The 13,318-nt window shown below is 38.3% G+C and overlaps 1 protein-coding gene and 2 pseudogenes across 2 annotated transcripts in view; 2 read left to right on the top strand and 1 right to left on the bottom strand.

Annotated features, from left to right (window-relative positions):
- EPHA3 (EPH receptor A3) overlaps positions 1–13,318 on the bottom strand; it is a 404,175-nt gene that overhangs the window by 279,398 nt on the left and 111,459 nt on the right. For both annotated transcript variants that reach the window (XM_006139867.2, XM_006139868.2), the window contains exon 3: positions 10,608–11,268. In XM_006139867.2, coding sequence (XP_006139929.1) covers positions 10,608–11,268 — 661 coding nt within the window. The remainder of the gene's footprint in view (positions 1–10,607; positions 11,269–13,318) is intronic.
- Positions 2,769–3,115, top strand: LOC102483693 (cytochrome c oxidase subunit NDUFA4 pseudogene; annotated as a pseudogene).
- Positions 3,322–4,135, top strand: LOC102489269 (transformer-2 protein homolog beta pseudogene; annotated as a pseudogene).

Genomic DNA, 13,318 nt, shown 5'->3' with positions numbered 1-13,318 from the left:
CCCTACACCTCACATCTCTCAAAAAGCTGGTGAAAAGACTGGGATGTGGAAAATACGAAGGCTGCCCCAAGTGGTAATCTAAGTTTAATAAATCACTTAATCATTCTAATTTTTAATGTTATTTTCACTAAAGGGGGTTTATTGACATCCCATACAAACAATTCAACCTTCCATGGGACCACACTGTCAACATTTGGCAAGTTTTCCCAGATTCCAGGAACATGGGCCAAGTACAGTTTAAGCTACACACATGGTAAACAAAGAGAAATGCTACACACTCTTCCTTTGTCATTAAACATGAGCGATAACTTAAGTGTCATATTTTAAAATGATAAGAGGAAAAACTTAGTAAACAAAATCTAATGTATAATTTCTTAGCTCTTACTAATCTTTACCTTTCTCTTTCTCAGTTTAAGTTCATGTTGTTATTTTTATATGTATTTCTATTTTGCTAAACTCATTGTAGTAAGTATTGCTTATCCTCTTAGAGGTAAATTTTTCTGTTGCTGGTTTTCTTTTCTTTTCTTTCTTTTTCTTTTTTTAAGATTTTTGCCATAGGGCACGTGCATGTGCCAGAGTGACAGAGACAGAGAAACAGAAAGTAAGAAATCACCCCCAGGAGGGATGGCCATGCCACTATCCCTTCTTTTCCATTCTCCTCTTGGAATTTTGGGCATGCAAGCACATATGTCCAGTGTGAATTTTAAGGCATTGGGTCCAGGACTCAAACTGTGGTTGATTATGTGGGAGTCCAGTGACAGTTTTCCTGACATTAAATTCTTAAAATACAGAGAGAGAGGAAGAGAGAAATCAGCCTCTAGAGGGGGGACGGCCATACCACAATCTCTTCTCCTGCATTCTCTTCTTAGGACTTTGTACATGCATACACATACACCTGAATTGTCTCTAAGCTACTGGGCTTGGCACTTGGACCTTGCAGTTGGCCATGTGAGATTCAGCTGTCTTAACCTCTGTGCCACCTGCTGGCCCCAGGACACTTACTTAGCTACTGCTATTTCCTTCTGCCCTTCTTTCTTTTCTTCCTCTAAACATTTGTTGGGAGAGAAAGGTGTACTACTATTTCCTACTCTTAGCTTCCCAGTATCCTAGCTTCCCTTACAAAAGGAAACAAACAGCAGACAAAAAAAAACCCCAGCAACATAAAGCATCCTATGGCAGAACTTCTCATCACTCATATCCTAAAAAATAACTCTTTCCTCATCAACACTAATAGCTTTTCTTTTTAGGTTAAAGTATTCACTCACCTATAATAAATCTGTTAAAGATCTATGTTCTTCAGTGGGGAGGAACAAAAAATATTTTTATTTATCTATTTATTTATTGGAACAAAACATTTAAAAATACATATACACACACACACACATACATGTTTTTAAACCATCAACCAAACTAAACTAACAGTAATAATATTCCTCATTCTCTTTCTAGTGTTCAGCATAGGATTTGGCACATATTATGGACTCAATAAATGTTTATAATACTTAAATAAGTGGTCAAAGACACTTCCTACTTCTTTTTCTTATTTTAGGAGACATGGACTGTCTCTTCTATATAAAGTGAACGTTTCCTACCAGATGAGGATTGTCACGTTTTTATTATTCATTTCACTGAACTTTAACTGTTTTTTATTACATGTTCACAGGGAATAGATAACTCAGATGGTGTGGAGGTTAAGGTGGTGTGGAGCTTAAGGTGTCTGGCTCCCACATGGGCACCTACCTAGAGTCCCAAATCCAGTGGCTTGAAAACACAGCACCAGCAGATGGTGTAATGGTTATGTTGCTGGACTCCCATGTAGTCAATCATGGTCTGAATTCTGGACCCATGGCTTAAAACACAAGCTGGGTACATGAGTGCCCATGCCTAAAGTCTCAAGAGGAGAATGGAGGAGAAGAGATGGTGACATGGCCATCCCCCCGGGGTGATTCCTTGTTTTCTGTCAGTCTCTCTAGCAAGCACGTGTGCCTTATAGAAAAAAAAAATATCTCTTCATAAAAGAAAAGAAAAGACTTGCACAGAGCTTGTTGGGAGGTAGCGTGGAGTGCTTTGTCTCTGAGCAGCTCAGGAGTCTGCATCCTGAGAGGCTGCGGCGGGGGGGCCTCCTTAAGGAAGACACAAAGGTTTGGATTGAGTGACAGTGGTGGGCAGAACTACAGTGACCAGGTTAATATTGAAGAAGAAATATGGGGAAGTCATCATACATGAGTATTGGAAGCTCAAGAATAAGTAAAACTGAAATTTGAAAAAAATAAAAGAATGCATGCTAATTATCAAATTAGAAGTCCCACCAGTAGAATATTGAGCAATTTGTGTGAAGTGGAGAAGATGAAAAAGTCAGAATTTGAAACTGGAGATTGAAGAAAAGAAATATAAATGATGATAAGTAATTTGGAATCAGAAAGCCCTAGAAGGGACCAGCAGATGGTGTAACAGTTATGTCAATGGACTCCCGCTTGGCCCAGTGCAGTCAGATTCCCCAGTCTCAGACCAGCGACTTGAAACTCATACCTGGTGGGTGTGTGTGTGCACCCAAAATCCTGAAAGGAGAACGAAGGAGAAGGGATTGCAGCTGGCCATCTCCCCAGGGGACTGATTTCTCCCTTCCTGTCTGTCTCTTGTCTCTCCAGCAAATGCATATGCCCTATAGCAAAATCTCTATTAAAAAATATAAAGAGAGAGGAAAGTTTTTAGTCTGTGGCCTGGCAGACTTGTTTTCTGCTTTCAGACCCGAGTCCTCCACCATAAATATGCTCCACCAGATCCTGGATCAGGCCAAGAAGCATCCGAGTTTGATTTCCCTGTTTATATTTATTGGAGCTGGAGGTACTGGAGCAGCACTGTATCTCATGCGTTTGACAATGTTCAATCCTGATGTCTCTTGGGACAGAAAGAATTACCCTGAACCCTGGAACAAATTGGGTCCCAATGATCAGTACAACTTTTACTCAGTGAATGTGGATTACAACAAACTGAAGAAAGAAGGTCCAGACTTCTAAATGAAATGTTTCACTTATAAAGCTGCTCATAATGAAGGTCTTCCAGAAGCCATCTGCACAATTTTCCACTTAACCAGGAAATATTTCTCCTCTAAATGCATGAAATGATTTTGGTGTGTTCAGATTTACACTGGTTAATAAATATCTGAAACTTGGTATGTGTCAGTATTTAATGCTGAAATTCTGCACTGAACTTTATAACTAGGGTATAGGAAATAAAACATTAGATAATTATATATATATATATATAGAGAGAGAGAGAGAGAGAGAGAGAAAGAGAGAGAAAGCACTATGCTAAGAATCCTGTTCTGCTCCCAGAAGTGTAAGTTCTCAGGGATCAGGGAAATCTGCAAGGTATAGCCCTGCAAGCCCTCCATCGAGGAAGATTACAGGTGGTCTAGATCAAAGTCTAGGTCCAGACTGAATCTAGATCTAGATACAGAAGCAGCGCTGGAAGTCGCTATACAAGGTCCGGGCCATGGCCTCCCTCCCATAGGCAACCCTGTGGCAGATTTTATAGTCGAGGTTATTGAAGAGGACACAGTCACTCTCCCATGTCTACTAGCAGGTGCCATGTTGGGAAACAGGCAAATCCTGATCCCAACTGTTTTCTTGGAGTATTTGGGTTGAGCTTGTACACCACAGAAAGAGATCTAAGAGAAGTGTTCTCTAAATATAGCCCCTTGGCTGATGTGTCTACTGTGTATGACCAATCGTTTAAGCAGTTGAGAGGATTTGCCTTTGTGTATTTTGAAAGTGTAGATGATGCCGAGGAACCTGCCAACAGGATGGAGCTTGATGAGCATGTGATCCTATGATCAGAGATTGTTTCTCCTTAAGGAAAAGATCAAATACCCCACCACCAGGAGTTTACATGGGGAGAACTACCTACAGCAGCTCATGCCATCAGGATTATTATGGCAGAGGATATGATGGAGGCTACGGAGACTGAAACCTACTACAGCAGATCAAGCAGAGCAGGAGGTGGAGGAGGAGGACGAAGAGCAGCTTAAGACAGGGATCCCATTTACAGAAGGGGGTCGCCTTGTCCTTCCTATAGTCATCGGGGGCACAGATCTCATTCCAGATTGTGATCATATTCTCCTAGGTGGTGTTAATGCATGAAGTTGGAAGACTTTATGAAACCTGACCTAAAACTAGGATATTGTTTGTGGACAATATTTTGTATTGTCTCCTAAGAAATGAACAATGCCTGGTAAACTTAAGTGACTTTTACACCTTTTATAAGGACTACTTTGGTAGAGTTAAAATACTGTTTTCATTCTGCATTTGTCTAGTTTGGTGCTTTGTTCAGTTAGGTGTTTTCAGAAAAGCATGTTTTGCCTGTATTTTTTTTTTTTTTTACAGTTTTGACTGCTAATAAATTTCTATTATATAAAACTTCCTCTAAAAGGTTTTTCTACTGAATCCAGGGTACTCTGAAGATCAAAATTTGTGTGTAAAATGCTACCAAATAGCACACACAAAGCAACAATAAATAGTCTGATTTTTTACTTTACTTACTAAAATATCAATGCTTAGCAGAACTGTTCAGATTAAGTTGTCAGTAGTACATTTAAATACAAAAATGTCTGTTTTCCTCCAGTCCATGAAACATGTGTCATACTAAATATACCTGCAACTGAGTGTTAATAATTACGCTCTGAAACTATACTGCTAGAACTAAAAATCTTTCAATACAGCAAATATTTAATACTTTATAAAAATGTGGATTTGTCAGCCTTTATATAATCTGTATTACATATAGCAGGGAATAAGAAAAGAGATATGTGATGCATGCCTTAAAGATGCTGTCCTAAAGCTATTACGTAATGCTATTTCCATTAGTAATCAGCAGGTGACAATACATTTCACCACAGATATGGTCTCGTTCTTGCTTTCAGACTATGAAAAAGCTGGGTGCTTCAGAGTTTGAGATAGAGCGGGCACATTGCACCTGTGTCATGGATGAACTGAAGACTTTGCCTATTTAAATATTATTTTCAGGTCCTTTGCTTACCAAAGGATGCTAGATTTCACTCAATGTTTTGAGAACTGTGTTTAAATGAACACAAATGAAAAAAAAGGGAAAAAAGAAACAAAAACAAAAACAAAAACAAAACACATGTGCATGTGTGCCCAAAATCCTGAAAGGAGAATGGAAGAGAAGAAATTATAGTGCGGGCATACCCTCTGGGGGGTGGGGGGAATGATTTCTCTCTTTCGCTCTCTTTCTTCAGTGAGCACACTTGCCCTACAGTAAACCTAAATAAAGAAAGAAAGGAAAAGAAAACACACTTTGAAAATTCTGTCACTAAAACTTTTGTGAGAAAAAGACCTAGCAATGAAATTCAGATATTCTTTAATGCTTATGTGTAGCATAAACTCAGAAACTATCATTTCAATGGGACTCCTATTGCTTTTGAACTTTTTTGCATTGTTTGTTTGTTTGCTATAGAGTGCATGAACTCACAAGTGAGAGACACAGAGAGAGGAAAAGTGAGAAATTGCTCCTCCAGAGGAAGGGAGACAACACTACCCCTTCTCCTCCAGTCTTCTCTCAAGATTTTGGGCATGCGCCCACACACATGCCCAATGTGATTTTCAAGCTGCAAGTCCAGGACTCAAACCATGCAACCAGTTATGTGGAATCTAGCATCTTAATCTCTATGCCATCACTTGGCCTCTCATTTTGAGATATTTTAAGACAATGAGTCTATAGACAAATTATAAACCTTATCATCTGGAATGTGTAAGATATTTAACCCTTCCTCATGCCCAAAATTTTCTAAGCACAAAAGCCATTAGAGTCCAAAAATTTCAAAGCAAAGGATTCCCACTTAATAACTTCAGTGATTAATTTTGAAATCCTCAAAATTCATCTCTCCTTCATTACAATGCCAAGGTACACTGTACTGTCAATAGAAAATTTATTGGTTTGTCTTACCTTAAAAAGTATTCATTTATGGGGAATCCAACAAGTGGCATGGTAGGTAAGGCACTGAACTCAAACTGTGGTTAACCACGGTTAAGTCCCAGATCCAGAGACATGACAATCATGCCGGGCACACATGTGTGCATGCCCAAATATTACAATGCCAAGGTACACTGTACTGCCAATAAAAAATTTATTGCTTTGTCTTACCTTAAAAAGTATTCATTTATGGGGAATCCAACAAGTGGCATGGTAGGTAAGGCACTGAACTCAAACTGTGGTTAACCACGGTTAAGTCCCAGACCCAGAGACATGACAAACATGCCAGGCACACATGTGTGCATGCCCAAAATCCTGAGAGTAGAGTGGAAGAGAAAGGACTGTGGCATGGCTCTCCTCCCAGGGTTTGATTTCTCACTTCCCTTCTCTCTGTCTCACTCTGCCTCTCTCAGTGAGCACAAGTGCTCTATGGCAAGAACGTAAAAAAGAAAATAATTTATCTATCTGTCTTTCATACAGGACTGGAGGCTCAGATATGGTGACATACTCATCATGTTTCCACTGTGCCCGTGCCTGGCCTGGCATTTTATTACTTCATTCTGCTAGAAGGTCAGAAACACAGCTTACCTTAAATTTGAGGTATTTTGTGTGTTTAAAATGCTCGATAATTTACGTATTCAGATTTTATTAGATGTCCCCCTTGCCAGTTGGCCACACTGTCCATATCCAGCAAGTTTTTCAAATGTCAAGAACATGGCTCAAATGAGGTTTAAGCTATATATGGTAAATTAAAAGAAATATTACATACTTCTCCTCTTACTTTTAGTGCTTCCATAATGTGATTTCTTGGCTAGTAATTTCTTTCTTAAAATGTAGAAAGAGGGATTGGCTCCGAAGCACAGTGGCTAAGCACTGTGCATTGAAATCCAGATCCCGTGTGACTGACCACAGTCTGAATCTCTCTGTAACAACTGGATACTCATGCCAGGCACGTATTCCTGCATGCCCTGGAAGTCCGACGAGAAAAATGGCTGTGCTGTGACCACACCTCCTGGGGGAGGGGAGGCTCTCTCTCTGTCTCCCTGTCTCCTGTTCGTTCCCTCTTTGGTGAACGCAGGCACCCTCAGGCAATTAAACATATATATATGTATGTATATGTGTGTATACATATACACACACACATATATACACACATACATATGTGTGTGTATATATGTGTGTGATATAAATGTGGAGCATAAACTGATAACACTTTGTGGCCTTACATATCCTCCAAATACAACACTCTAATTCCAGGGGACCATATGCATTTGCAGAGCTTCCTAGTCTCTGCCACCATTAGACTGAGTGGCAGGGAAGCAGTGTGGGGTGACATTACCAGAGTTCTTGGAATCAGAGTGTTCAATTTGGGATCCTAATTCCAGTGCCTACTCACTGAGGGACCTAGACATATCAAGATGTTTGATCTATCTAAGTTTGTTGTCACTTTTAAATGGATAATAACAGTATGTATTTCCTAGTTTATCTGGGGGAGTAAATGAGATAAACCATGAACATTATTTAGCAAATAAGCATAAGATCTGGTATCCAGTAAGTGGTTAATTAACAATGTCAAAAGGTTTTCTTTTTTCTAAATTCCTACTACATGCTTAGGGTGAAGCAGTTTCTCATTAGACATTTGTTAAATGGATAATTTCTTAGTTCCTTCTGAGTTAGTTCTTCACAATTTTAGTTAAAATAAATGTTAAAAACACCATATAAGGACCAGCAGTTAGTGTAATGGCTACATCACTGGACTCCCATGTAGTCGACCACAGTTCGAGTCCCAGACCCAGTGGCTTAAACTCATGCCGGGCGTGTGTGCGTGCATGCCCAAGACCCTGAGAGGAGAATGGAGGAGAAGGGATTGCAGCGTGGACATTCCCCCTGGGGGGTGATTTCTCACTTTCTTATCTCTCTGTTTCTCTCTGTCTGGCGAGCGCACACGCCCTATAGCAAAAACCTCTCAAAAAACAAAAACAAAAACAAAAAAAAACACCATGCAACACAAATAACATAGTAGTAAAATACAATTCTAAGTGGGATACAAAGTCTATTAAGACTTTTCCCCACTCATGTACATAAACAAGTAGTAGTTAGTATGTTGTTTCAATTTTAGAACTTCCAAAACTATCGTTTTTGGGGGAAGGGAGAGGATTTTGCTATAGGGTGCATGCACTTGCCAGACAGAGAGAGACAGAGAGATAGAAAGGGAGAAATCACCCCCCGGGGGGGTGGCTACACTGCAATCCCTTCTTCATTCTCCTCTTGGGATCTTGGGCACACACGCAGACATGCCCTGCAAGAGTTTAAACTACTGGATCTAGGCCTCAAACCACGGTTGACTATATGGGATTCCAGCAACATAGCCATTATGCCAACTGCTGGCACCTCCAAAACCATCTTAGTAAAGGTATTCTGATGCTGTTTTTCAAGGACCAAAACGACATGGAGAAATATGAGGCTACAGCAGATCACTTGCCCTCATTAAAGAATAAAAAATAAATAAATAAATAAATAAAATTGAGAGGACCAGTCAGAGATGTAGCAGCAACACAACACTCTGCAAGGCTTACCTACTTGGGAAGATTTTTTAAAATGATTTATTTTAATTTTATTTATCACTATCATTTTATATTTGCTATAGGGTATGTGTACTCACCAGAGAGAGACAAAGAGGGAGAGAGGGAAAGTGAGAAAGCAAGCCACCAGGTCCAGGACTTGAACTGTCGCCCATCATGCAGGAGTCCAGCGCCTTAACCACTACACCACCTGCTGGCCCATCACTTGGGAAGATCTGGGGATTGCCTCCAGAGACCTCTCTGCCTATGCCAGGCATGTCCATCGACATGTACATGAAGCTGGGAGTGGTTCATAGTGTCAAAACTCTGTCAGGGGTACTGCCTCTCTCTTTGTCTTGCTCATGGCAGAAATAAATAAACTTAGAAAATATGTTCTTTCTTGAAATCATGTCTATAGTCAAAAACAAAAATGCTTTTATATATAAAGTATATTCATTTCTTAGACATGGACTAATAGTGAATCTCTGAGTAGCTCTGGGTAGAAAACCAAACTCAATTCCCTTGACAGAGTAAAACTGTAAATGAAGATAATAAAACAAGATTCCCAAGACTGTGTGCTGAAATTCTTCTATTTATTTATACTTTTAAAATGTAGGGACCAGCAGATGGCATAATGGTCATATTGGTGAACTCCCATGTAGATGACTGTGGTTTCAGTCCTGGACCAGCAACTTGACATATGCAAGGAGCATGTGCATGTGTGTGCCCAAAGTCCTGAGAGGAGAATGGAGGAGAAAGGATTGCAACATAGCCATCTCCCCTAGGGGGTGATTTCTCAGTTTCTGTCTCTCTGTCTCTCTCTCTGTCTCTCCAGTGAGCACACACACCCTACAGCAAAAAATCTCTTTAAAAACTATTAAATGGGACCAGTTCTGTAGTATAATGGTAATGCATGCTCAGGAGAAGTTGAATCCTACATGATGACCTAATTTGACTCTGGCCCATTCCACCTGGACTATGCCAGGCACACATGACCCAACTAGTTGGAGGGCTGGAAGAAGGTTAACATGACTTGATCAGAACCTATGGTGAGTGCTCCTCTCTCTCTCTCTGTCTCACTCTTACCCTCGCATGATGCATATATACAGACTCTATCTTAAATAAAGAAAAAATTACATAATAATTTCAGTATATTCTTAATCATAAAAACTTGCTTAATGCTAATCTATAAATTTTGGGATTAAGTGGGATTGTGATCTGATAGATCATGTGATAATTTATAATTTTATATAAAAATATCTTTCAATTTATTTTACTGCACATACAGAGATTTTGAATAGAAATTATCTTGATATTTATTTCTATTAGAATGCATTTTGATATGTAATCTAGTATCAGAGAATCTGTGTAGATTACTTAGATTATGTATCAAATATGCATTTTAATCCAAGCGGTAATCCTCTTGAACTGTAAAAAACAAACAAAAAAGCCAAATCATAGAGCAAAATATACTTTAAAGAAGTTGTACTTGTACACATCACACACTGAAATACCAGGCCTGTATTTTTAAGTAAAAGAATCTCCCTCAAATCACTAATACTTTGTAAGTAAACACTTAAAGACTTAGTTGATACCCAGATGTCAGCGGATAAAACACCATATTTTATAGCAGTGAAGTAAATATTGCTACAAGATAGATAAGCACAACCGTAAACAGTCACCACCTCATCTAATTGTACTAGAATTAGGTCAGCCAATTGCTGAGGATGTTCCTACTGTCTACATAAGAGAAACAGATTTCTTTTTTAATTGGACTAATGTTACTCCAATTGAATACCAGCAGAAACCTAAATATAGCACATTACATCTCTAGTGGGGTATAGACCAGCACTGCATAATCAAATGTGTTAATATTTCTATAGTTAGCTATAAATCGCCTCAAGAGGGATAAATTTGGTACATAACTAGCTCTGGTCATTTTGAGGTATGTCTTACTGCCAAGCAAGTTCAGACTAGGTCCATTTCTCTGAATTACATCATGATAAAGTCACAGGTGAGAAATACAACTCTAAGGAAAATATGAAAGATGATTACCTTGGCACATGAAACCTCTTTCTTCATAGCCAGCATTGCAAGAGCACTTGCCAATGGGTACAAGCCATTCTCCTTCTGTGCTGCAGTACATCCTTGGAGGATCTTCCTCCTTAGAATTATTGACGCAAGAACCTCTAACCTCTACTAGAGACTGAGAGTCCATGGGTACCGTGTCTGGAAACATAGCCAGATTCTTCACTGTAAATGGGCACTTTTTGAAGTACACTCTCACAGACACCAAGGCAACACAAGCACCAACATCTTGAAAAGCCAAATAAAATCCCTTCTTGTTGACAGGACCGACTTCTCTAATCTCAGTGTTGAGTTTAAGAATTCGATCCCCAAGATCCATTTGAGTGAAACTCTCATCAGCTGCAATGGTGTCAATCTTTGTAAATTGATGCTCTCGGAATTTGACCCCATGATCATCATCAGACTCCATGTAGTACAGGTTGAATGTCTCTTTGCAAGTTCCCAAAACAAGAGGTATGCTATTGCAGTCCCGTAGAGTAAACTTGAGCTCCACATAAATCTTCTGAGCTGAGTTCCTGGGGACCCAGTTTGTTCTCAGCCAATTATTTTGACTGTGATCCATGACATTGCACACCTGGTAAGTCCTGATGGGTGTGTAATGTTCATCAACACCACTGATCTCTTCCCACTGTAGAGTCAAACAAAGAGAGAGTGAGAATTAATTAGTTAAGTATAATGAATAATAATAAAAACAAAATAAGGATGTCAAAAGGATCAAGAGATCTATAGTATAAATAAGCAGATATGGCTATGTTACTCATTTAAAAACATCATATGGGGAACGCCATAACAATCCTGTTAATTATTATTTTCAAGATTCTCAGAGTTCATTGACACAAAATAATTTATAATTTGGATGACCACATTTGAGTTGCATTGCAGTTTACTGGATATTCAAGGGGGAAAAAATCACTTAGCAATTGTTGAGACCAGACAAATATTCCACAGTCAAATCCTCAAATCCATTGTCTACACTGATATTAAGAGTTATGCACACAAAACAGAAGACACAATAAATCCCTTGATTCTTAATGCCTTTGACCCTTACTTTTACACAGTCAAGAAATAAACAATTTTTTAAAAACTGTTTTAAAAATTAGTGTTACGTGTATTTTTATTACCATTACATTGGCACTGCAGTAGCATAATAAACTAGAGCATTATCAAAAACACCAGAGAATCAATGCTTTCTGCCATCATACAGAAAGTTATTTCATGACAATATCATTTAAAAATAACCAACTGACTTTATATGTTAAAATCAAGATTTCCCTTTAAAAATAAGTGAGGTGGTTACTTTTATGAATCATTTGAAAATTTCTTTTGCAGTGGTCAGCATTTTACTAGACATCAAACAGAACATATTCTGTAGAAATTTTCATACTTTGATATAAAATATTATTTTAATTATGGCGATCTCACTATAGTTTAACAATCAGCAAGCTACCACAAGTCACCAATGCAGAGGTATAAACTGCAAGATCACAGAACCAGCATCCACATTCTCTGCATATACAAGCGTGCAGAGAGCCATGATCACTTCATTAATTTGTAATGAAGACCAAATTGCCCATAAGTGATGGTGGCTTTCCATATTAGGCCACTTGCAAAAACAGCAAGTCTCTAACTGTGGAGCAGTAAAGTTAGTAAAATAAAACCCTTAAGTGAGTATTTTCTAAATAGCAGTGGCAATAACAAAAGTCATTCATTCAAGCTGTTATTATAATGCTTATGCTTTATGAATGTAAAGAATGCCATGTTTATCCATCTTCCCACTCTAAGAACTAATGCATAATGTTAATAAATTATTAGAGATCTATACTGCTATAGTAATTATCCCAAGGCAGACTTGTAAAAAGATCACTGGGGACATATAGAATGGGCAACACAGAATTTGGTGGTGAAAGCTTTTTTTTTTTTTAAATTTTTTTTACATTTTTCTAATCTTGTAAAAAAACCCCAAAAAACAAGAAAATTCCAGACAGGGGTGTTCAACAATAACATAATCTTCAGCAGAAGAGACTGTAGGCTCATAAAGATCTTCAGATGCTAAAGCTTGAATTTTGCAAAATTAATAATTATGATATTTATCTTGGCTTCCAGATTCCTATTCTAAACTTTTATTATTAGACCACAGAGGCCAGGGCTGAGTTTCTCTTTTTGTTTTTGCTTGCGACATTATGTTGAACGTTATTGCAGCTATAAGAAACTCATGTAGCCAGACTTCCTCTCCCTGGGGAAGCCATTCTGTACATTATTCCCTGTAGCACAAACACAGGTAAGCTCTCCATCATGGGGAGTGTAGGATACTTGGACAGTCTTAGTTTCTATTTTCTAGGCTGCACAGTTTCTGTCACTGAATCAACATATATTTTTGAAGGAATCAAATTTTAATAATTAATTGGTTTTTAACCTCATAACTATCATTCTGGAATATTCTCACTATAGTTACTAAAGGTCTATACTTATTGTTGATATTAACAACCTTATGGATAACATTTTTAGCTAGTTGCTAACAAGGAGTAGGGGGGGGTAAAGTTATATTTTCTTTAAAAGGGGAGAAACTGGAGTACAGGCTAATATGGTTTGGGAAATATTAAGAACATGAGAAAAATATCTATGATTTATCTGTTAAGATTTAAACCATTTTCTTGGAACTTATAGATGACAATAAAAAT

The sequence above is a fragment of the Tupaia chinensis genome, unplaced genomic scaffold, assembly GCF_000334495.1.
Source record: "Tupaia chinensis unplaced genomic scaffold, TupChi_1.0 Scaffold000009_1, whole genome shotgun sequence".
Lineage (NCBI taxonomy): Eukaryota > Metazoa > Chordata > Mammalia > Scandentia > Tupaiidae > Tupaia > Tupaia belangeri.
The sequence above is the reverse complement of the archived record's forward strand: the minus strand, read 5'-3'. Positions and strand labels throughout refer to the sequence as shown.